The sequence below is a fragment of the Phyllostomus hastatus genome, unplaced genomic scaffold, assembly GCF_019186645.2.
Source record: "Phyllostomus hastatus isolate PE091 unplaced genomic scaffold, TTU_PhHast_1.1 phas_contig_98, whole genome shotgun sequence".
Lineage (NCBI taxonomy): Eukaryota > Metazoa > Chordata > Mammalia > Chiroptera > Phyllostomidae > Phyllostomus > Phyllostomus hastatus.
In genome coordinates, this window is record NW_025333999.1 from 6,373,365 (window position 1) to 6,396,199 (window position 22,835).

The following is a 22,835-nucleotide window of genomic DNA, read 5'->3' on the forward strand; positions in this document are numbered from 1 at the left end:
CTGAACAGCGGCGGGTCCTCAACCCTCCCCAGTGACATTAGCAAGAAGGAGTCTAGAAGCAGAGTTAAGGACTCTGGTCTTCAGAGGCAGGCACAAATGGCTGTCTGTCCACCAAGCTCAGGGAGGTAGGCTTAGCAGGTGGGGTGTCTTTGGAGTCCTAAGACCTTCCACCCACAGAGGGTAGGGATGCTGGAAGGATAGAGAAACTTGCCAGCCTGGGGTGGGCACACAGAAGCTGCCTGTGGTCAGGGATGCCAACAGTGAGAATGGGTAGAGAAGGGCACCTTTTATAGCCACACTAATGCCCAGACACTCAGCAAAAATGACGGGATCTCATTTGCCCTGTGACACACCATGAGCCCCACGTCACAGGCCTGCCCTTCCTTCCACAGGTCTAGGAACTCAAAGCGCAGTGCACCAGGCATTCTAATCTCAGGGGCACTTTCCTGGGAAGTGGCAACGGGAGGTGAGGATGTTTTCAATCAAGGTTAACAGAAGTAGATGTAGACAAGAGCAGGGCTGGGCAGTGTAGGCTCTGGGCTGGGGTAGGGAGGCCTTTGAGGCCACTTGGTGCAGAAAATGTGAGAACAGGAGAGCCCTGACTTTTTCATAGGACCCAGAGGATATTTTAAGGCTATTTCCCATGGAGACTCTACCCTCTACTCCAGTTGTATTCCCAGGTTGGAGAAGTGGAAAATGTTTGGGCCAGAGAGCCAGGCAAGCAGGGCTCAAGCCTCAGTACTGCTATGTCTTGCTGGGTGGGTGATGAAAAGCAAATGACCCCTCTCTGTCCTTTCCTTTCATGGCTCAGTCTCTGGCCTCCTTCTCAGTCTCTTGGCCCCCAAAACTGACAGTGAGAGACAACTTGGCCCACTGGTGGGGGACACATGTTCTCCTGCTGGCCAGCAGTCATTTCCCCTCCCTAAACTTGTTTTCTATTCTAGGAAGTGGAGATAATGATGGTGTCCCCACATCTTGGCATCATTGCAAGGATGAAAATGTTGTCACATGTAAAGAAAGGGTCGAAGGCCAGGAGCCGTTCACACCAATCACCCCTCTCTCTGACCCTCTGCTGGTGTCCACCAAGGCCTGGTGTGACCACTTCATAATCCAAACCTGCCTACTTTTCTCCAGCCCATGGTTCCCACCCTACTTCAGGCACTACCATCTCCTTCCCAGAACTGCCTCCATGCTGGGCTCCTGCTGCTTCCACCCCTGCCCCTGACAGTTCTCCCCAAAGCAGCCAGAGAGAATTTTTAAAAATGCCAACCATATCAATTCACTCTATTGAAAACCCACCCATGTCTCCTCATTACATCCCATGAGGTCTTGTGTGGTCCAGCCCCTGCCCACCTCCCTCGGGTCCCCTCCCACTCTCCAGCCACACTGATCTGTATTCAATTCCTCAGGTACCTGATCCTCTTGAGTTGGAGGCTCTGCACAATCTGTCCCTCCTGTTTGGCATACCCTTCCTTGTGCCCCTCCTGGATGACTTCTCTTCATCATTTAAGCCACCACTTCATCCTTAAATACCGTTTCTTCAAAGCATCCTTTCTCACCCTCTACCCCCTGATGCTGGGTCAGAAGCCTCCTCTGGGCCCCATGGCACCCTCATTTCTCCCATTGGTATTAATCTGTCTCCACGATCAGCCTGTGAGCATCTGCTTGCCCATGGCTCTGTCTCCAGTGCAGGGCCTGGCACATAGTAGCTGCTTAATAAATGCTTTATGAACAAGTTAAAAAAGGTTCAGCCAGACAAGGCATTCTCCTCTCCTGGGATTGGCTCCCGCAGTCCCCATCTGCCTTCTCACCTGCCTGAAGACGAACCAAGGCTTTGCTCTGTCCCTCGAGCCCCAATGGTGAACACCACAGAGGCACTGGGCTCAGTTTCTCCAGAGGGCCCAAGGCGGCTCGACAGCGGGGGCAGCAATGGGGTTCCTGAGAAACGTCTCCAGATGACACCACTGCCAAGGGGACTCGCAGGGTGTGAGCCAGAATCCACAGACTCTCGGACATGCTAGGGAGACAGAGACAAGACATGAGTGAGTTTCTGGGCATGGGACCTTCCTGGTACCTTGGGGATGATGGGGCTCTGAGATTCCTTCACCCAGATACCTGGACTGGCCCAGAGAACTGTATCTCAGTCCTACTTCCCCCCTGAGTTAATTTACTTCTGAGCCTAAGTTTCCTCATCTATAAAATGGGGAGATGGACCTCAACCTTGCAAAATGCAAATAGTGCCTGGTCCACAATAGGCATTGCAGCAACATTTATTTTTAATCAATTAGTACAAAGTATATTAATCATCGATCACATTATATAACACATACTGCTATTTGTTATGCTAATGGGCACTTTAATGGTATTCATCAATTATATTATTTATTAAAATGTAAAAATAAAACATGCACCTTGACTAGTGTGGCTCAGTTGGTTGGGCATCATCCCACAAATGGTAAAGCCCCTGGTTTATTCCCAGTCAGGGTGCATGCCTGGGTTGCAGGCCAGGTCCCTGGCTGAGGTGTATGTGAGAAGTAACCACCAATGTTTCTCTCCCTGCCTTCCCCCTATTTCTTCCTGCCTTCCCCTCACTCTAAAAATAAATAAATACAATCTTTTAAAATGTTTTTAAAAATAAATACATAAGACATGCAGTAAGTAAACAAGTGAACCATAACAACAGCACCAATAGCTAACCTGTCTTGCACACTCATTTCACATAGGTGCTGTTCTAAGGACCCCTTGGGGATCATCTCACGAGTGTACAATGAAACCATTTTATACCATTATCTTTGTATTCCAAATAAAGAAACTAACTTTGGGCATTAGTAACTTGCCCAAAGTTGCACCTGGTAAATACAGGGTAGAACCTTGGCTGGGGTGGCTCAGTGGGTTGAGTACCAGCCTACAGACTGAAGGTCTCTGGTTTGATTCCCTGTCAGAGCACATGCCTGGGTTGTGGACCAGGTCCCCAGATGGGGCATGTGAGAGAACTAACCAATCCATATTTCTCTCCCTCTTTCTCTCTCCCTTCCCACCTCTTGAAAAATAAATGAAATCTTTTAAATAAAATGGTGGAGGTAGAATTCTGGATTCTGAGCCCCAGTTCATTTCTTGAAGGAAGGACTGAAAAAGATAAATCAAATGAGATGTTGTTTGCAAGCACGCTCTTGAGTAAACTCTTGAGACATTTAAAAACCAAACAGAACCAGGTTGAATTGAGTCGGGAGTGTAAGCTCTCCAACCCAACAGATGGGGAGTGAGTTCAATTCATGATGCGTGGTCTAAAGCCAGCATGCCTCAGTTTCCCCATTTGTGAAGATGGGGTGAAAATGGTACCAATTCCTCTGGGTCGTTGGACAGGGGGCCGCAAGGACAGGGGGAAAAGGACAGGGGGCCGCAATTCACAGGCTGGGAACTGTCCGCGGTGCTGACCCCCGGGAGTGGCACCAAAACTGGAACGCAGAGAACGGGGAGTGTGCCAGGGGTCGAAATAGTAGATGGGGACGCAGGAGAGGTGGAGCTCAAAAGGGCGGCCTTTTCCTGCTCTGCCCCTGAGCCTCGCCGATGAGTTCGTCTTCACCATCAGACCACGCATTCAGATTTGAAAACTGAGGTCCAGACCACAAGGCTGACAAAGGCCAGCGCCAGGGTCAGAGGGGCGGGGAAGAAGCTGAGAGGCGCGCACGCGGTTCACGCCCGGAACCCCGGTCGGTGCAGGGAAACCGCACTGCTTGTTCTCTCCTCTTACTTCCATGTCGCGGAGGAGGGTGTTACTGTTCAGAGAGAAATGACCGGCCGAGGGGCACACAGCGGAGGGGCACTTAGCTCCCCACCCCCACCTCATTGTATAGACTCAATCTTTCTAGGACCCAAGGTTCCTGGCCGTTCCTCCCCCATTTGAGCACAACAGACCATCCGCACCCTCTCCCACGGGCACCTGAATTCTGATGTAAAAAATCTAAGTAATCAATATTTGATTACTTCCCCAGGAAGAAAGGGAGTGTCCCAGCAGCTGGGAGGGTGTTCGCGGAAAGCAGAGGGTGGGGTGTGGGCGGGCAGCAGGCCTCTCCCATGACGGGAAATTCACTGATGTCAGTTTCCCCATTTTTTGCTTGGGGAAACTGAGCCCCAGACGGGAAAACCACTTGCCCACATTCATGTTCATTTATTTACTCAGCAGATACGAAAAACAGTTCTCATAGTGCTGGAAAAAAACAAGGCCGTGGAAGGACCTAAAGAGTGATGAAGGCATACTACTATCACTCAGGTGTAGTCAGGGGCCTTTCTGAGGTGGTAACTCAGCTGAGACTTGAAAGAAGAGAAGGAGCTGCCCAGGAGCGAGCCTGGGAGGGGCACCACCCCAGGCGGGAGGAGCAGCACAGCACAGGCCCTGAGGCGGGAGCAGGCTGGCAGGTTGGAGGAACAGAAGGCAGGAGTGGAGCCAGGAGTGGACGCAGGGCTTCAGGGGTGGGGTGAGGAGTTGGGAATTAACTCTGGGAGTGGACTGAAAGGTTTTGAGGGACGTGATTTACTTTATGCTTTTAAGAAGCATCTTGTGCCTGCCTCAGGGAGTAGGGACTTTAGGGGGCAGGGCTGAGGCTGGGCAGCAAATGGTGGGACATGGACCAGTGTAGGGCCTGTGAGTGAACTTGGGATGTTTTGGAGGCTGAGAGATGGGGCATGCCTGTAGGATGTTCAAGGGTATTCAAGGGTTACTGGTGTTAATAATGGGTTACTAGTCACTTTCCAGTTAACTAGTAGTCACAGTTACCTGGATAGGGAATATTTTGGGGGAAGCACCAATACCTGGGCCAATTCAGATTTAGTGGGAGTCTCATGTGACACCCCCCCGCCCCAAGGACAGCAGTGGAGGAAGTTAGATGTTTGCAGGAGTGGCTGGTTTGGGGGTGAAGCAGACAAGGCAGACCCCGAGGGGAAGAGTCGACAGCACCTGCAATGGGTTTGATGAGGAGGTGCTCCCCGAAACTCCCAGGATCCAGCCTGCTGCCCCTCCCTCCTTTGAATCAGGGAGAGGCCAGGATGGGGTATCTCAGAGCTGCAGGCTGAGAAGGGGAGGAGCCTTCTGGCCTCACAGCTGCAGCATTCATCAGTCTGCCACTCCAGACTAATTGCTTTCCTGGCTGAGAGGCTGGAGTGAGGACCAAAGGCCTGGGGGGTGGGGAGGGGAGCCTGGGTGTGGAAAGGCTTAGAACGAGGCTGAGAAGCTGCCTTTTGATTTGTCCATCCTGGAGACCTTGATATGTTCTGGCCCTGGCCGCAACCTCACGTCCTGCCTCTAAAACAAACCCTACATCTGTCCCTCACCTGCTCCAGTGGCTCCCAGTGACCCTGGAAGAAAATCCACACCCCTCATGGCAGTCCCTGAGGCCCCTCTTGTGCCTGTTCCTGCCCTCCGCCCCACCCTCGCTTTCCTCCACCTCCTCTCACTCCACGTGCCCCAGCCTCAGCAACATCTTGTTGTACCTGCTCCTTACACCTGCCCCAGGACCTTTGCAGGAGCTGTGCCCTCTGCAGGGAATACCCTTCCCCCGGCTCTCCCCAAGGCTGGCTGCTCGTTTCCATCCATTCTTCAGCTCAGTCGTCACTTCCTCAGAGCCCTTCCAGCCCAGTCTGCACAGCCTCACCCACATTCACCCACCCCACACCTTAGTTTTCATCTTAATTCGACACCTGTCTCCCCAGCACTAAGCCAGGCACACAGCAGGTGCCCCATTTGCAAAGGGAGTGACTGATGCTATAAACTGAATGTTTGGGGGAGTGCCAAGAGGCCCCCACTTTGCAGAGGAGGAAGGTGTGGCTCAGCGATGGGACGTGGATAAATGTGTTACTGTGTGCGAAACTTTGCCTGCTGGCTCATCCTCACCTCTCTCAAGCCACACAGTTTCGCCCTTTTTTTTTTTTACATAAGAAAATAGTCCTGGAGAGGTTACCAGCCACTCAGGTGTTGATGACCAGACTGGGATCCAAATCCACCTCCTGCTGGATGAGCTCACTACCGAAACCCTGCTCACTAGCGTCTTTTTTTAATCCTCACCCAAGGCTGTTTATTGATTTGAGGGAGAGGAAGGGAAGGTGGAGAGAGAGAGAAACATCGATGTGAGAGAGAAACATTGGTCGGTTTCCTCCCATATGCGCTCCAAACTTCAAATGGGAACAGGACCCATAACCTTTTGGTGTAGGGGACAACCCAGCTGAGCAGGGCTCACCAGTCTTTAACACTGCTTTAGTTTCCCAGATGGGGCCATTAGCCCTGCCCCAAAGGTGTGGTCTCCTTTCCTTGGAAAATCAATAATCTTGCTCCCAGATCCAAAGGGTCCCTGCTTCTCTTGCCCTGCTGGTCCCTGGCTCCCAAAATCAGTGGCTGCAGTCCTGGGCTGGACACCTGGATTGAGTCTCAGGCTTCCAGCGCCTTCTCTGAGCCTTGGTTTCCCAACCTGTAAGTAGGTCTCCAGACAGCTCGGGGTGTTTCCAAGTGGGGGAACACTGGGCACCCCTCCCGCATGGCCCACATAAGGCCACCCCCACCACTCACCTCACTCAGCAGGAAGGAGAGCGCCGTTCTGCTGCGCCTCATGCCGCAGGCGTCTCCGAACCTGGGGAGATGGATATGAAACCCCCCAGGTGCCAGGGGTCCAACCACACCCCCACAAATGGGGAGATCACTCCCACACACTGCACCTTCCCCTGGAGCCCACAGATGCTCAGCCGAGGCCTGGTCCCAGCACAGGGGCCCATGTGGGACACCCTGTGAACCTCTCTGCAGGGGCCTGCATCCAGAAACAGGGCCTGGGTGCCCGCAAGCCCCCTCCTCACTCCCTGCTGGGTTCCTCGGGAAGAAGTCCCCTGGCCCTGGGTCCCATGTAGGAGACGTTTAGTTCCCAGACCAGCTCTGAAGGTTTGGAGACCCTAGCCCACCACCTGAGAACGCCCCAGACTCACACAAGCTCTGTGAGGCCCAGGCAGGCTTGGCACTCACTGCCACCGCTGAGTCCTGTGACCGACCAGGGAACAGGGTGCGGGAGGACTGGACGTGTCCAAGAGGGCGGTCCAGGGTTCCCCCCAGCAGATCCCCTTAACTGTCTGAGAGCCAGGCCCGGAGTAGACACACCTCCACACCGCCCTTAGGACTGAGCCAGGAGGTGGTGGACTGAGTGACCAGGAGGACAGGAGAATGTCACAAAGATGGTTGTAAGAGAGAGAGTGGCCAGGAGGGTGACCAAGTGTGTGTGTGGGGGGGGCGGGGGGACAGGGTAGGTGGGTGTTAAGTTCCATTGTCCTGTGTTTGCTTACAAGAAAAGGAGGGAAATGGAAACAGCCAGAGAGGAAAAACGGAGAGACAGATATTGACAGAGAGATGGAGAGAGGGGGCCAGAAAGGCAGAGAGAGACAAAGACAGAGACAGAGTAATAGCGAGAGAAAGGGAGAGGAAGGAGGCAGACTGGGCAGAGAGAGAGACAGAGAGAGCAGAGAGGGGGACAGAGAGACAGAGAGAGAGGTGTAGCTCTGACGTAAGAACAGGAGGGTTTTACCAGCTTGAGGTCAGGACACTGCACTCCACAGCAGAGCTCTCAAGGGTGCGGGGGTGGCCCTGGGGGGCCCCCCCAGCACGCTGTGCTGCCCCAGGCAGATCAGTGATCCCCTCTGGTCAGTAACCGATCCACAACGGCAGGGGCTGGAGCTGCAGAGGAAACCCGGGCCCCCCAGGAAAGATGATGAGGGGCCACGGTCCTCGGAAGGGAGCTCCCTCAGTGCTGCAGCCTCCCGAGCAGCCTCGAGTTAATGTTTCACCAGAACTGCCACCTGCTGCCCCCAAGAATCATTAGAGCATGACCCTCCCTCCGGGGGCTTTCTCTCAATGTGCTGGTGACCTTGACTTCTGCCTCCCGGACCACTCTTGTCACAGCAGGGTAAACTCAGCCCTGAGGGGGCTGCTCCAGGCCCAGGCATGGCCAAGGGGCAGGGAGCTTCCGCGTCCCTGCTAGAGAAGCCTGGCAGTCCTGGTGGGGAGGGGAGTGGGCAGCAGGAAGAGTTCATTGACTGTGATGGTCCCCAGCCCCAGGCCAGCAGCTCCAAGGCTCGGTTTTCCCTCCTGTCCAATGGGAGGGGGAAGAGTGGGGTCCAGCTCAGACCTGGAGAGCAGGACTGAACACTGAACTGTTTACAAACGCAGTGGCCTTCTGAGAATATGTGTGAAATTAGATACTTTGCAGTTTAAAAAATTGTATTTATTGATTTTAGAGAAAGAGGAAGGGAGAGAGAGGGAGAGGGATCAATTTGTTGTTCCACTTATTTATGCCCTCGCTGGTGGATTCTTATATGTGCCCTGACTGGGGATGGAACCCAAAACCTGGCAGTATAGGGACAATGCCCCCGATACCTGATAGCGTTTTGACTACCTGTTCTCTGCATGCTTCTGGGGCTTTCCTGCCTCTAAGCCTTTGCACAGGGCTGTCCCTGCCTCCTAGAAATCCTTCCCTGCCCACTCACTATCTGCCCCTAAAGACCTGAAGGAAGATCAACCAGAATCCAGCATTTGCTGGCTGAAAACTCCCCCGTGGCACTCAGGTTATAACCCATACTCTTTCCTATGGACCATACACCCCTTCATTGTTTCCCAAACACCCCAAGTTCTTTTTACCTCGGGGCCTTTTCACTTTCTGTGCCCGATTTCTGGGACAGCCTCCTGGCTTTCCCCAGGGAGGTCCCTTCCGGCCTTTGAGGTCTCAGCTCAGTTATCGCCTCCCCAGAGAAACTTCCCTGCCTGGGCAGCAAACCTGGACACACAGGCCACTGGGACCTGGCCCTAGCCCCAGCCTGTGACTGTGGTCTTCAGAACCATCAGAGATGTCATCTGACCCCCTGGCTGTTGTCTGAGGGCCCCATGAAGATGCAGAGATACAGACCCACTGAGCAAAACGGACACCACAGACACAGGCCACTACCAGCCCACCTTCCAGTGTCACCGGGAGCTGAGGGGAGGGCCCCACCCCTTTTAAGGCTGAGACACACTCGAGGGCCCAGAACCATTTCAGTCCCTTCCCAGAAAGCCGTGCTTACTTCCCTCTCTGCTTGTTGTCTGACCTTTTTAAGGTACATTTTTATCCTTCTGCTTTTGAGTGTATTTGTCTTCAAGGATTTCATTTGGTTTGCTGTGTTTTCACAGCTCTCTTGGCTACACTCAGGGGCTCTTGCAAAGTGAGAAAAATCTAGAACTGTTTACAAACGCAGTGGCCTTCTGAGAATACGTGTGAAATTAGACACTTTGCAGTTTAAAAAATTGTATTTATTGATTTTAGAGAAAGAGGAAGGGAGAGAGAGGGAGAGGGATCAATTTGTTGTTCCACTTATTTATGCCCTCGCTGGTGGATTCTTATATGTGCCCTGACTGGGGATGGAACCCAAAACCTGGCAGTATAGGGACAATGCTCCCGATACCTGGCTGGGGGCTGAAATGAGACACTTTGTAAAGATGGTGTATATCCTGTGACTTTAAGCAAAGGATCATCACATTTTGCATTTGTACTCTTCTTTGAACACTTTGGAGACATGTTAGTTTGAGTAACACATTTTTCTAGGTGCCTCTAAAAATTTTTGGCTTTCACTGAGCCCCTGGGGCCCTGGGGGGGTCATACCCTATAATCTTTCCACCCTCGTCGCCTTCCCACTAGTACCCTACCCAACCACTTCCAGACATCTCGCTCTTCCTCAGATGCACCAGACAGTCCTACCCCAGGACCTTTGCACAGGCTGTGCCTGTTACCTTGGCTGCTCTCCCCCTAGATAACTTCATGGCTCCTCCCTCACCTCCTTCAAATCAAGACCTTTGCTGACCAATTTTTAAAAACATCAAACTATTTGCACTCATATCCCTACCTCTTATTTTGTTTTATTTTGTTCTTTTATAAACACATATGAAATTTACTCATAACCTCTCTTCCAACATAGCTGTGTCCCACAGCATGAGACACACGTTAGGCACTTAATAAGTGTGCATGAAATGGAGTTCTGAAGAGCTTCAGGCAATACCGGGGTGGGGGGGGGGGGGTGCAGCCTTTCCTTGCACATTCTCAAGTCTGTGTCTCTCCCTGGAGGCGGATTCCAGAACTGCAGCCCAGTAATGCCAGCCATGCTCCACACCCCCACAAGCCAAACAACCCCGGGGCCCCGGGGCCACAGCAGTACCCTTAGCTGTGGCCAAGAGCAGGGAGGACTCCACTCTGGGGCTGGGGGAAGTCAGCCTCCAGTGCAAGGTCAAGGAGGTGGAACTCAGCCAGCTGGAGTGGGAGATGGGGGTGAGCTCTGAACTGGAAAGCCAGAACTAGGGTAGGGGATTGTCTCTGGTTCTGGGGAGGTGGGCACCAGCCCCACACTTGTGGAGCTAGAACTGGGCTTGCTGGTGGGGTTGCTCTGAATTTAAGGGGCTGTGGTGGGGGGGGGGTTGTAGAGTCTGCCCCTGAACTAGGGGTGCTGAAATGGATGGTGCAGCCGGCCTGGGGGCTGTGGGAGGGGCTTAAGTGGTTGATGGAGGTTTCCACAGAACTAGGAGAGCAATCCAAAGTCTGGAAGTTGAAGTCTCAGTCTCTCTCATAACTTCTGGAAAGAAAATACCAGAAGGGACAGGGAGAGGATGATTAGGAACAAGGGTGGGTGGCCTCAGCCCCAGTCCCCTCTCTGGATGCCTTCTTTCCCTGTGAGGACCTGGGGGATTTAGTACAGTGGGAAATGAGGTGCCATTGTTTGAAGCTCTTTGTCTGAAGCCCCTCCCAGGCACGGAGCCCGAGAGCCAGGCTGAGAGCGGGTAAATATTTCATGGGCCACCTCCCACAATTACTCCCTTCCCAGTCCCAGGCTGCCGGGCACGTCAGCTGCTTGCAGGTTCATTCGCCAGTCTCTCCCTGCCCCATCCTGTCCACTCTGTCCTGAGTGGATCTTTTAAAAAAAGATTTTATTTATTTACTTTTAGAGTAAATAAATAAAGAGAGGAAGGGAGGGAGAAAGAGAGGGAGAGAAACATCAATGTGCGAGAGATATATAGATACAATGGGACCAGGACTGCAACCCAGGCATGTGCCCTGACTGGGAATTGAACCAGCGACCTTCACTTTGCAGAACAATACCAACTGAGCCATGCCAGCCAGGGCAAGAGTTCAGCTCTTGTTGAAACACTATATTGTACACCTGAAACTAATATAATATTGTATATCAACTGTAACTTAAAATAAATTTTAGAAAAAAGAAGTTCAGTTCTTCGCCCTTGGAACCATCTTATAGGGCAGCAGAAGAAATTAGTCAGGTGCCAAGAACCTCTCCTGGGAGCCTCAGATGCTCAGTGACCAGGAAGTGAGCCCTTGTCCTCCATGCCCATGTACCTGGGGTCTGGCTAGCAAAAACGGGTTTTAAATGGAACCTCAAACTGCGTGTGAGGCAGTCACAGCCTCTTACTGGCTCCGGTTAGGCTGCAGTTGCAGAAGTGGCAGCCTCAGAGTGGGCATGGGGGGTGCAGGGGTGGAGGTGATTCAGCTGTTCTCATGAGCCCCCCACCTTGCTTCTGGGAGGAGCTGCCCCTCTGGGGTGGGTAGCTGGCAGACCAGTGTGGCCTGAGGAAGAGGCCCAAATGCCAGGTGTATGGCTGGGCAGAATGCACCCCTCCAGCTTTCTAGAAGCCCATCTTCTTCCTTACCTGTTCTCACCTGTAGGGGTGTCAACAAAGCAGAGAAATTTACGTGGGGCTGCAGCAGCAGCACCAGAGCCAGCAGCAGAAGAGGTGGTAGCAGCTGGGAGCCCAGCAGTCCAGTTTGGGGAGGGTGAAGGGCAGGCTCTGCACAGGTGTCATGAGTGGCCAGGTGCGTGGCCAGCTGGCTGCTTTATACACCTGCACAGGGGAGAGGCAGAGGTGGGGCCTCAGGACATGGGGCCTATGGGGGTGCTACATTTCTCAGGGGTGCCATACCGGGCCCCCTTTACACTTGACCCCCACCTTGCCTAAAAATCCTACCTGAAGCATGACCCCCAAGCCCTGAGATTCTGCCCATGCCTTCAGGACACTCCTGCTCCTTCCAGTTCCCCTCCCCCAACAGCCCCTACCACTCTGTGGCCGCCTCCATAGCCGCCCTAAACCCATGCCGTCACCCTCTCTGCCCCTCCTCCAACCAGGTTGCCCCTCTGGGTGCTTGCAGCCCCTTCTCCCCCTCCATGCCCTGTCCTGCCTTGTCCCTGAACCATGGGCTGGGAACATCTCTGTCTAGTTCTCTCTCACCCAGACTGGATCCCCCTGGGGATAAGCCCAGCATCTCACCAAATTCGTACATGGCTGGAACCCCCAGAATTTCCTTTAAAAGAAAAGGCACCATGCATTCACCCGTAGGGTTTTCTAGTGCCAAGGGACTTGTGGTGGCCGTTCTGGGCCAGGTTCCCAGACACTGGCTTCCGAAGTGCATTAGGGACACCTTCCATCTAAATCAGACTGGACACCACCCCACCAGGCATGGACAGATTCAGCAGCCACACTGGAAGCCCCTGACCTCTGGGAAGGGCTTGGGTTCTCATCTCAGACAAAGACCGTGGGTGGTTAGAAGTTTAGGGTCTCCTCCCAGTCCACAGTGTTCTAGATTCCACCCATCTCCCCACACCCATGCCCAAGATAGCTGTAGGAGCACAGGCAGAACAAGACCCTGGCTGGGGAGGGCTTTATTCATTAGACCAAGAGAGTCACATTGCACCTCCCCTGCTGTGACCCCACCAGGCCAGGTCCTAGACTCCTGGCCACTGCATGTTCTGTGGGCTGTCCCACGCCGCCGGTCCCAAGAGTGCATCTGTGGTGAGGGAAGCCCGAGTATAGTGGCCACGCCAGGTGGCTTGGAGCATCTTGGCTGCTACCTGCTGCTGCCTCAGCCGGCGACGCACAATGAAGCCCCTCCAGGCGGACTGGATGATGATGGCTGCCTTATTCTGGCCAAGGAGCTGCCGCCGAGGGCTCTGGAGGATCAGCTGGGTGTCACGGCCCCATGGCGTGCCCGCCTGGCTTGTACTGCCCTGGCCCATGCCCTGTACCACCCGTGTGGGCAGCGTTTGGCCACACATGTGGCACGTGCGAGGGCTGGAACCCACAAGCATCACTGCACTGGGCAGGCTCCCCAGCCGGGGACTCAGCGACTGGCAGAGGGTGCAGGCCTTTGGCTGGCAGGACTGGAAGCAGCGGTGGTTGGAGGTTGACCGGACCCTGTCGCCCACGCCAGCCCACGTGGCAGGGAGCAGCATTTGCTGGGCTCGCCTCTGTCGGGTGAAGTAGCCACGCCAGGTGGCCTGGATGACTGTGGCAGCTCTGCAGAGCTGGGCCAAGTTCCGCCGCGTGCAGTGACCACGCCAGGCAGCCTGGATGATGACAGCCCACTGGTGCCACACCCTGATGGTACGGCGAACCAGGTAGCCACGTGCACATGCCTGTATAGTGATCACAGCTTGCACTATTATCTTCTCCACAGTCTGCACCGACGCTACCAGCTCGCCCAGCCGTCTTGGATCCACTGCTGCCCTGCTGCCCACGGTGTCCCATGGCGCAGTGCACCCGACTGGCGCCCAGGCTCCACGGCAAGCCTCAGCACTGTTCATGGGTCTGACCGCAACACTGGGAACAGCGGGCTTCCACGCTTGGCCACCAACCACACCAGCATCCACGGGGCCCTGTAGTACAGAGGAAGTCAGGGGTGCCCTGTGACTGTCCACAGAAGCAATGATGCTGTGGAAATCCTGAGGTCCCTGTAGTGACTCCTGGTTACAAAGGGGCCACTGAGAACCACCCGATGAAGATTCAAGAGATATCCCTCAAACCCTGTGGTGCAACCTAGGGACAGCCCTGTTGTGAGCCAGGTCACCAATACAGATAACGGGCTTTATGTCTGGCAGTGCGCCCATGGAGATTTTGGGACCTTCCTGTGCAGGGCTGGAGGCATGCTCCCCAACCTGCTGGGAGGACCCAGTCTTGGCTACAGAACTGTCTAGCACTCTAGAGACAAAGCCACCATTCGTGGACCTAGAGGACTTTCCAGAGCCAAGGAGCTCGTGGTGGCTGCCCTGAGCCAGTTCCCAGACATTGGCTCCTGAAATGCACTGGGGACAGCTTCCACCTGGACCCACCGGATGGCATGCCACTGGCCTCAGATGGACACGATAGCATATGTGCGGCCACACTGGTGGCCCCTGACCTCTGGTGACCTCCAGGAAGTGCTTGCGGTCCCCATCCCAGACACAGACCCCAGGTGCAAACTGGATGCCACAGAACTGCCCTGGCCCAGCTTGGGTGCCCCTGACATTCTAGAAGTCACCCACTCCTGGGAGTGGCTCCAGGGCATGTGAGAAGCCAAGGGGCTCCAGGGGAAATGAGCAGCTGCGGGGCTGCAGGGGACTGTGATGGTGGCCAACAGGCTCTTGGGGACAGTGGGAGTGGCCAAGGGGCTCTGGGGCACGATGCGAGTCACTGATGCCTGGTGAACCAAGGGAGGCCCCGTGTCCATCTGCACACAGGGGACCCCATGAGAAGTCACAAAGTGGGAACTAAGTTCCCCAACTGGTTGCTGACCTCTGCTACAGAGTTGGGATGACACAGCCAGCCTTGAGGTGCTTGGTAAAACTTGGGGGGCTGGGAAGGGACAGGGTCCATGCCACTCATCATGACCTGCCTTGGCAGGGAGCCACCTCCTCCAATGGCAGCCTTGGGCCTTTGGGAACAATCTTGTCCTCTGCCAGGAATTCATGGCCATAGTTGATATCAGGTGCCTGGGGGCTCTCGGACATCCGTGGGGTTGCCTCAAGGACCATGGACTCCCTGTGGATCTGGACCCCTGGGACAGAGCCTCGTTCAGGTCTTCCAGTTTCATCCTGGCCTGGCCGTCTTAGGTCCCAATGGCCATTGTCCCAAGAGGTCGCTCAACTGTGAGGCTTTTTGCAGAACTGTGGGCACTCCTCTGGCTCTGCCACCAGCTTCTAAGGCATGGGGATGAGCTTGAGCCACACTAGTGGCATAGGACACCTGAAAGGGAACTGTAGACCCCTCCTCAGCCAGGGCTCCATGGTAAGTACAAGGGGTCAGTCCAGTGGGCGTGGACCCCTGGGGAAGGCTATAGGCTACGCTTCCAGCTGTGAGGGGTGGACTAGCTACCATAGCCATGGACCTCAGAACTAGGCCCTGACTCAGCTCCCCAGTCATAAGCACACTAGCCACCATAGAACTGGAAGAGACATGGGGGCCCATCCTACTTGCCACTGAACCTAGGAGCAGGCTTGGAGAGGTTAGCCTAGCAGAGTGTCTTACAAAGAGACACTGTTTCCTCCCACCAGCACCAGGTGCTGTAATCAGTCTGGGAAGCATGCTGCTCACCACAGAACCTAGAGTTAGGTCCTGGCCATGCCACTGGCTGCGAAACCTGGAGGAAAGCTCTGGGTCACACCACTGATCACAGAGCCTGGAGAGAGGCTGTGGGACACAGCACTGGCCATGGGATCTGGGGGACAGCCCTTGCCCATGCCACCGGTCATGGAGTCCGGAGCGAGACTATGGCTCCTGCCTCTGACCACAGAACCTGGAGGAAGACCATGGCCCATGTCACTAATCGGGAGCTTGAGGGTAGGGTCTGAGCCACACAATTGACTGTGCAACCTATTGGAAGCTTGGGGGGCACACAACTGATCACAGGAAGGCTCTGGCCCACACCCCTGATCATAGACCCTGTGGGAGGGCTGGGGGCCATGCCACCAACCACAGTACCTAAGGTCATGGCTGTGGTCATTCTATTGGCTACAGAATCTGGCACCAGAAGACTGGCCATGCCTGTCACAGGCTCCTGGCTGAAAGCATTTGCTTGTTGATGACTGGATGAGGCGGCTGTGGACACAGGACGCTGCTGGTGGTCCATAGGTACTGGGAGATCAACACTGACCTGAGATACGCTAGGGCCCCCAGTGGCCGGGGAGAACTTGAGTGGCCTCAGACCAGTCCATTGGGCACTAGAGCCTGAGAGAAGTCAGGGTCCACCCCTGAGGCTCGTTTATGAACCCAAGGGGTACCTGTCACAGAAGCCCAGGGTGCCATGGGAGCCATGCCACTGCCCACCTGAGGTTGCCGTGGGCCCACAGCAGTTGCCACACTTCTCTGGCACATACTCCTTGTAATGGCAGGAGACACAGGTCCCTGAGACACACTTGGGAAATTGCCATCAGCCAGGGTCTCCCAAGATATATTTGGGAGCCTGCCAGCAGCCACAGTGCCCTGAGATGTGCCTATAGCCAGGCCCCTGAATAGAAAGCCCTGAGACATTCTGGTTCCCTGGCCTAGACAAGAGTCCTCTCCACTGCCCACAGAATGCCTAGCAGAGGTTTGGGGGTGAAACAGTGACAGCAGAACATTCTGTTGTGCTTGGATACCCCCTACCAACACCAAGTGGATGATGAAGCCCAGGGGACACCTCCCTGGGCCTAGGGGCCTGGAAGTTTGAGGTCACCTTGTGATCCATCAGATGATCTGGACATGGATCTGCTCCAGTGACCAGAGACAGCTGGCTCAGCCCCTGGCCCGTGCTGCCAGCCCTAGATGGATGTGGTGTATTTGAGGTGACTTCAGTCAGAAAGGGTGAATTGCACAGACAAGGGCCACTGCATTCACCCTTGATGATAGATCTGAATCCAGACTGGCCAAGTGGCCCAGACTGGCCAAGTGGATGACCTACACCCCTTATCACAGATGCCTGACCTAAGCTGGGGGCCACACTATTGCCCGTATTTGCATGGGCTGGGCTAGGAGTCACCCCGCTGGTCACAGATGGCTAAGCTAGTCTAGGGCTCACCCCATTGGCATTAGATAACTGGCCTAGGCTGAGGGTCACCTTAGAGGCCATAGAAGGCTCAGTTAGGCTGGAGGGATCCTTACTGGACATAGAAAGCTGGCCAGGGTTTGGGGCCACCTTACTGGCAACTGATGGCTGGGATAGGCTTGGGATCAACTTACTGGTCAAAGCTGGCTGCTGATATGAGGGAGGGACCACATCACCTAAAGGCAGACTTTGCTTCAGCCCTGTCCTGTCGGGTTTCTGGCACAAGCTGCCTTTTGGACCCACGAAGTTTTGGTTTGAGGACATGCCTCTCTCATCCTGACCACCTGAGCCCCCCAGTAGACACTCAAGGTCGCATGACTGGACACTGAGCTGTGGTGCAAAGTGGGGATCACCTCTGAGGCTGGGGAAGGCAGGTGGTGCAGGTTTGGGGTCACGTGCCCATGGCCTACTCTCTCCATCTCTTCCAGGTCCCCAGGCCTCTGGAACCTCCCCATGGCCTCTCCAAAGAGGAAGCCCCCATCAGGGCTGGCCTCTCTGGACTCCTCCAGCAGGTCGACAGAGCTTAGGCTGGCCACAGGCATGGTGGGAAGGCTGAGTGAGCCTAGAACAACGAGTTCTAGGAATTGCTCACATTTAAGCCCTAGTCTGTACCCTGGGAGAAGCTTCTGGCTCGGTCTCTGTGTGAACACTGTGGCAAATGGGCCACCAGTTCACTGAGCTACCAGTTGCTGTGGGCAGTGCATGCCAGAAACGATACCCCATGTTTGACTTTTCTCCTGCCCAGGGATGGCAGTGTGGGTGGGCTTTAACCAGCTTCCTGGGGAGGCTTCCAACAGCCTGGTTTCTCCCTGACTCTTGGATGCCCCGTGATGACCAGGAACCATGGAGCCAAGCAGAGGGTCTGGGGTTCTGTCACAGGCCTTAAGGGTCTGTGGTTGGGTTAGGGGCACATTGCTCACTGTGGTGGCCCTCAGTAGACCTGAAGTCACCTTGTGGATCATCTCACTACTGCCCAACAAAGGCCTGTTTATGATTTAGGGACTGAGTCCTCTGTGTGGTCTCTTCAGAGACCACAAATGGCTGTTGCCGACTTTTGGCTGCTAATGGCCAATACAGCCCAGGGGTCCCCCAGGTGACTCCAGAGGGTTGAGAGCAACAAGCAGGACCCCCATAGGCAGTGGCACACTGGTGGGAAGGGATGGCCCTCCTACCACCTGTAGAGCTGGCAAGCTTGTCTGGGGCTATCCTGCCCTCCCGCAATGACACCAACAGATGTGGGGCCACCCTGCTGGCCACATGTGGCTTGTGGGAGCTTGGGGCCATGCCACCAGCCACCAATGACCAGCTGGTGTTTGGGGTCGTGCCACTGGCAATGAGCGGCTGCCACAGCTGGTGGGGCAGCTGCAGGGGGAGTGACGCAGGCAAATTGGGGCCTGTATCACTTGCCCTGCTCTTGAGATCAGATGCCAGTTTGCCAGTTCCTGGGTGTAAGCATTCCCTGGGGAGCCCCATCTTCCATGACAGAGTTGGGTCCAAACCAGCGATCAGGGGAAATTAAAGAATGGTGGTGATCACCCTACTGACCAAGGAGGTGCCCACCAAAACCATGGACAAGCAGGGTGACCCCCAAACCAGGGCCCCATCCCCCATTTCCTCCAACAGCCCAGCTGGCCAGCCTGTGACAAAGCCTTCCCAGGCCCCACCCAGGGGAACCCTGACCTTGCTGGTCTGTGGTCTCACACAGCCCAGGGTGGGCCCCCACGCAGCTGACGGGCTCCCCCTGTAGGTCACCTCCACTGGGGCCGGTGTCACCGTCATCCCACTTTCCAATGTTTTCGAGGCAGCCTTAGGAAGGATGAGTCCACTCCTCAGGGCCGCCTGAGACAAGGACTGGCTCAGGATGGCACCCAGCTCACCCTGACACAGGGCCTGGTTCAGGGTGGCCCACTCCTCTTCCGTCAGAGCCTTGCTGAGCATATCCCCCAGTTTGCCCTGCATGGCCTTAGTGAGTTCTGCCCGCAGCTCACCCCGGGACAGGGCACGGGACAGTGTAGCGCCCAGCTCGCCCCAGGACAGCGCCTTCACCAGTGCTGTGCCCAGCATGCCTTGGGGCAGGACCTTGGCCATCATGGTGCCCAGGACCTCCTTGGACAGGGCCTGGTTCAGTGCTGCCCTCACTTCCCCCTGGGAGAGAGCTTTTGCCAGCAGATCACGGAGGTCATCCTGAGAGCCCAGCACAGCGGCCAGCTCAGCACACAGTGAGGCAAGCTGGGAGGCCACCAGCTCCTCCTGACAGGGTGCAGCTGGGCTGGTGGTTGATGGCTGGGCCCAGGCGGTCCCGCTGTCACCACAGGATTCAACGTTGCATGTGAGATGTCCAGTGGATGCCAGCAGAGGCACCAGCATGCTCTGGGTCTCAGAGGCCTCCTGGTGTGGGCCCTGGGGAGCTTTACCCTGGGCATAGCCATGGGCTGGGAGCTGGGTCAGTCTATCCTCTGGCTTGGCTCGGGACAAAGTGCCAAAAGGGCCAGCCTGTTGGCAGGGCTGGGCAGAAGCTTTGAACCCAGCCAGGGGTGGCTGGGACTGAGTCTTGCCTTCTTCAGTGGCCTGATGGGCAGTGTAGGGGCACTTGGCTGTCTCTGGGACCAGCGGCACTTGGGACTGGGCCTTGGTCTGCCTGGTTGGCAGATCTGCTTGAGACTGGACCTTTATCACTCCTGTGGTCAGATACGTCCGGGACTGCGTCTTGATTGGACACGTGCCCTGATGGGCCAGGGTCCGGGCTTTACTTAGCTTGGCAGGTAGATGTGCCTGGGGTGGGGGCTTGGACAGACAGGTGCCCAGATTTGCCTGGGGCAGGGCTACAGACAGCTTGGCAAACAGATGTCCACGGGATGAGGCTGAGGTTGAACAGGTGGCCATCTGTGCCTGGGGCAGGGCCTTAGCTGGACGGGTGCCCAGCTGTGCCTGGGGTAGAACCACATTCATTTCTACAGGCATGTACACCTTGGACTGAACCTTCACAACATCTTTCTTCAGCTGTGCCTGCGATAAGACCTTGCTCCTGTCCTTGGCCACACTGGTGTTAGACATGGTTGCTGTTTTCACCTGTTTCTGGTAGAAGGCCTTCATTTTCTCACCTTCCAAAGAAGGCCTAGCCAGAGCCTTGGGAGCCCCAGCCCCCAAATGTGGTGGGGGGCAGTATTTCACCTTTCCCTCAGTCAAGTGTGAATGGGATGAGACTTTGACCATGCCAGCTGTCTGCCTCCCAGTCACCACAGCCTTGGCCTTTGGTCTATTCAGACATGTATGCGATGAGGTGTTGGGAATCCCAGCTGCCACAACTGCTGGAGGTGAAGCCTTCAGATTTCCAGCTGCAGAAGGGGTCTGGCACAGCGTCCTGAGGATGGTGGCCATTGAACGTAACTGGGCTGGCGTTTTGGTGATCATGGCTGTCAGACGTGTCTGGGGAGGGATCTTGGTCATCGAGGCCCCTGGGAGTGTCTGAGATGGGGTTTGGGCCATTGTAGCCACTGGACATGTCTGCAGTGGAGTCTTGGCCATTGTGGCTGATGGGCACGTCTGGGGCCGGGTCTTGGCCATCATGGGTACCTGGCATGTCTGGGGTGGAGTCTTGGGCATCACAGGGACCTGGCATGTCTGGGGCTGGGTCTTGGCTACCATGGGCACCGGGCATGTCTGAGCTGGAGGCTTGATCATTGACGTCAACAGGCATATCTGGGGTGAGATTTTGGCCAACATAGCAGCTGGTTGTGTCTGGGATGCAGTGTTGGTCATCGAGGCTGTTGGTCGCATCTGAGCTGGAGTCTTGGTCTTTGGAGCCACCAAGCACGGCTCGGGTGGGGTCTTTGTTATCATTATTGAGGGTACCGGGCATGGCTGGGCTGAGTTCTTGTTCAAGATTGCTGCCAGGCATGACTGGAGCGGGGTCTTGACCACTGGAGTTGCTTGGTCTACCTGGGGTGGGGTCTTGGTTATTGTTACTGTGGGTGCTTGGCAAGGCTGGGGTAGGGTTTTGTTCATCATGGATGCCAAACACGACTGGAGTGGGGTCTTGGTCATCACGGATGCTTGGCCTGTGTGGGGTGAGGCTTTGAGGACCTCTGCTTCCACAGGGCCTTGGGTCTGGGTCTTGAGGGGTCTGTGAAGTTCCTGGGCACACCTTCCACATGGTGGTGGCCCCAGGGCTCCTCCCTTGTTGGCTCTGGTAATCACTTGCTTGGTTCTCATTGTGTCACCTTCTGTGTGGATGAGACTAGTACTTCTGATAGTTCTTGCTAGCAGACGTGGGTGGTTCTTTGCATCTGGACTCGCTGGACATGGAAGTCTCATGGAGATAGTCTGTTGTGGCTGGAAAGTGATGTTTGGGCCTCCAGTGGCACACGGAGCCTGCACGCCAGGCTGTGGAATGCCTGGAGGCTGCCCCAGGGTCAGCTGGTGGGTGCAGGCAGCTGAGACGGGAGCAGAAGGAGATTGGGTCTCCCTACTCACCATGACAGGTGGGGCAGGGAGGAGCTTGCCCTCTTCTGCAGGCTGGAACCGCACCTGCTGGGGGGGATGGTAAGGGATATCCCCCTCGTCCATGCTCATTTTTTTCTCCACTTCCTTGCCAGACCGGAGGAGGCGCCTGGTATGCAAGCGTCGCCAGGCCTCCTGGATGGCTTTAGCTGCCAACATCTGGGAAATCAGCTTCTGCCGGAGCCGGTGGCCCCTCCAATTGGCTTGGATGAGGGTGGCTGCATGAGACTGCATCAGGTCCATCTCATCCACCAGGACGTTCTTGAAGGCCTGGCTCTCGACCACAGCCCGGAGGCGTGGAATGCGGCGAGGCACCATCTTATCCTTATCTGGCTGTTGCAGGGGGGTCTCCCTGGATGCAGGCTGCTCACACTGAGGTTGTGAACACAGTGTCCCCGCTTTGTCTTGAAAATTGGGGGTGGGCTGGGGCTGGGAGGAGCTCTGTCCACTGGGTAACAACTGTAACTGTGTTGCTTGCTGCATTGTCTTGGTTCCTAGGCTGATCAACTCTGCCTGTGGAGGGTGGCAGGGAGGTGGTCAGAGAGTGGAGTCATGCAGACAAGAGGGGTCCTGGCTGGAGCAAGTGTTCATCCTAGGATGTAGACCTTGTTCCTGGCACCTTGCATTCTTTCTCCCATTCATTACATGCCCTCTCTGTCTTGGCCTCTTGGCCACCTAATCTGGAACATATTATGAGTACAGCACTGATCATACTGTTTGTGTGTGTGTGTTATTGTTATTTGCCTCTCCTAATTGACTATAAATTTCTAGAGGGCAAGAAACAGGTCTGAGTCACTTATTTTACCTCGTCTCAGTCATAGGGTGTGGCTCTAGGCTGTGAATGGGTGGGTATTGGGTGAGTGACTAACTTGACTAATAAATGAATGGGTGAGTGAGTTGAAATTTGGATGGATAGCCCTGGCTGGTGTGGTTCAGTGGATTGACTGCTGGCCTGCGAACCAAAAGGTTGCTGGTTTGATTCCCAGTCAGGGTACACGCCTGGGTTGCTGGCCAGGTCCCCAGTTGGGGGTATGCAAGAGGCAACTGATTGATGTATCTCTCGCACATCAATGTTTCTTTCCCTCTTTCTTTCTCCCTTCCCCTCTAAAATAAATTTTAAAAATATCTTTAAAAAAGTAAGTTGGATGGATAGATGGATGCATGACTAAATACTGGTAAGGTACATCAGTGGATGAACCCTCAGTTGGAGGGATGGATGGAGGGTTCAGTGAAAGAATGGCTGAATAAATGAAGTTGATGGATTTATGAACAGATCAATAAATAAAGAAATGAACTCATGGATGGATGAAAGGGTAGATGGATGAATGAGTGGGTAGGTAGGAGGAGGAATGGATGGAATAATAATACATGGATGGATGGGTAGATGAGTACATGAATGGATGGATGAGTAGATTGGTGAATGGATGGATAGATGGATAGATGAATGGA

At 54.9% G+C, this 22,835-nt stretch overlaps 1 protein-coding gene across 1 annotated transcript; it reads right to left on the minus strand.

The window, feature by feature from the left end:
• Positions 1-12,774: 12,774 nt before the first annotated feature.
• IQCN (IQ motif containing N) lies at positions 12,775-21,704 on the minus strand. Its single transcript, XM_045853631.1, has 3 exons — positions 18,567-21,704; positions 13,662-13,704; positions 12,775-13,607 (listed from the first exon to the last, which is right to left on the minus strand). Exons 1-3 carry the CDS (start codon positions 21,702-21,704, stop codon positions 12,775-12,777), a joined length of 4,014 nt encoding a protein of 1,337 aa, XP_045709587.1.
• Positions 21,705-22,835: the final 1,131 nt, after the last annotated feature.

Bases quoted from the DNA above. Each gene is read 5' to 3' on its own strand.
- IQCN (XM_045853631.1), bottom strand. From the start codon at position 21,704: ATGGTGCCTCGCCGCATTCCACGCCTCCGGGCTGTGGTCGAGAGCCAG. The intron at 13,705-18,566 runs GTCAGGGTTCCC...TCTGTACTACAG, and splicing joins TGAGACCACAGACCAGCAAG to GGCCCCGTGGATGCTGGTGT. The intron at 13,608-13,661 runs CCGCTGTTCCCA...AGGCTTGCCGTG, and splicing joins TGGTGGCCAAGCGTGGAAGC to GAGCCTGGGCGCCAGTCGGG.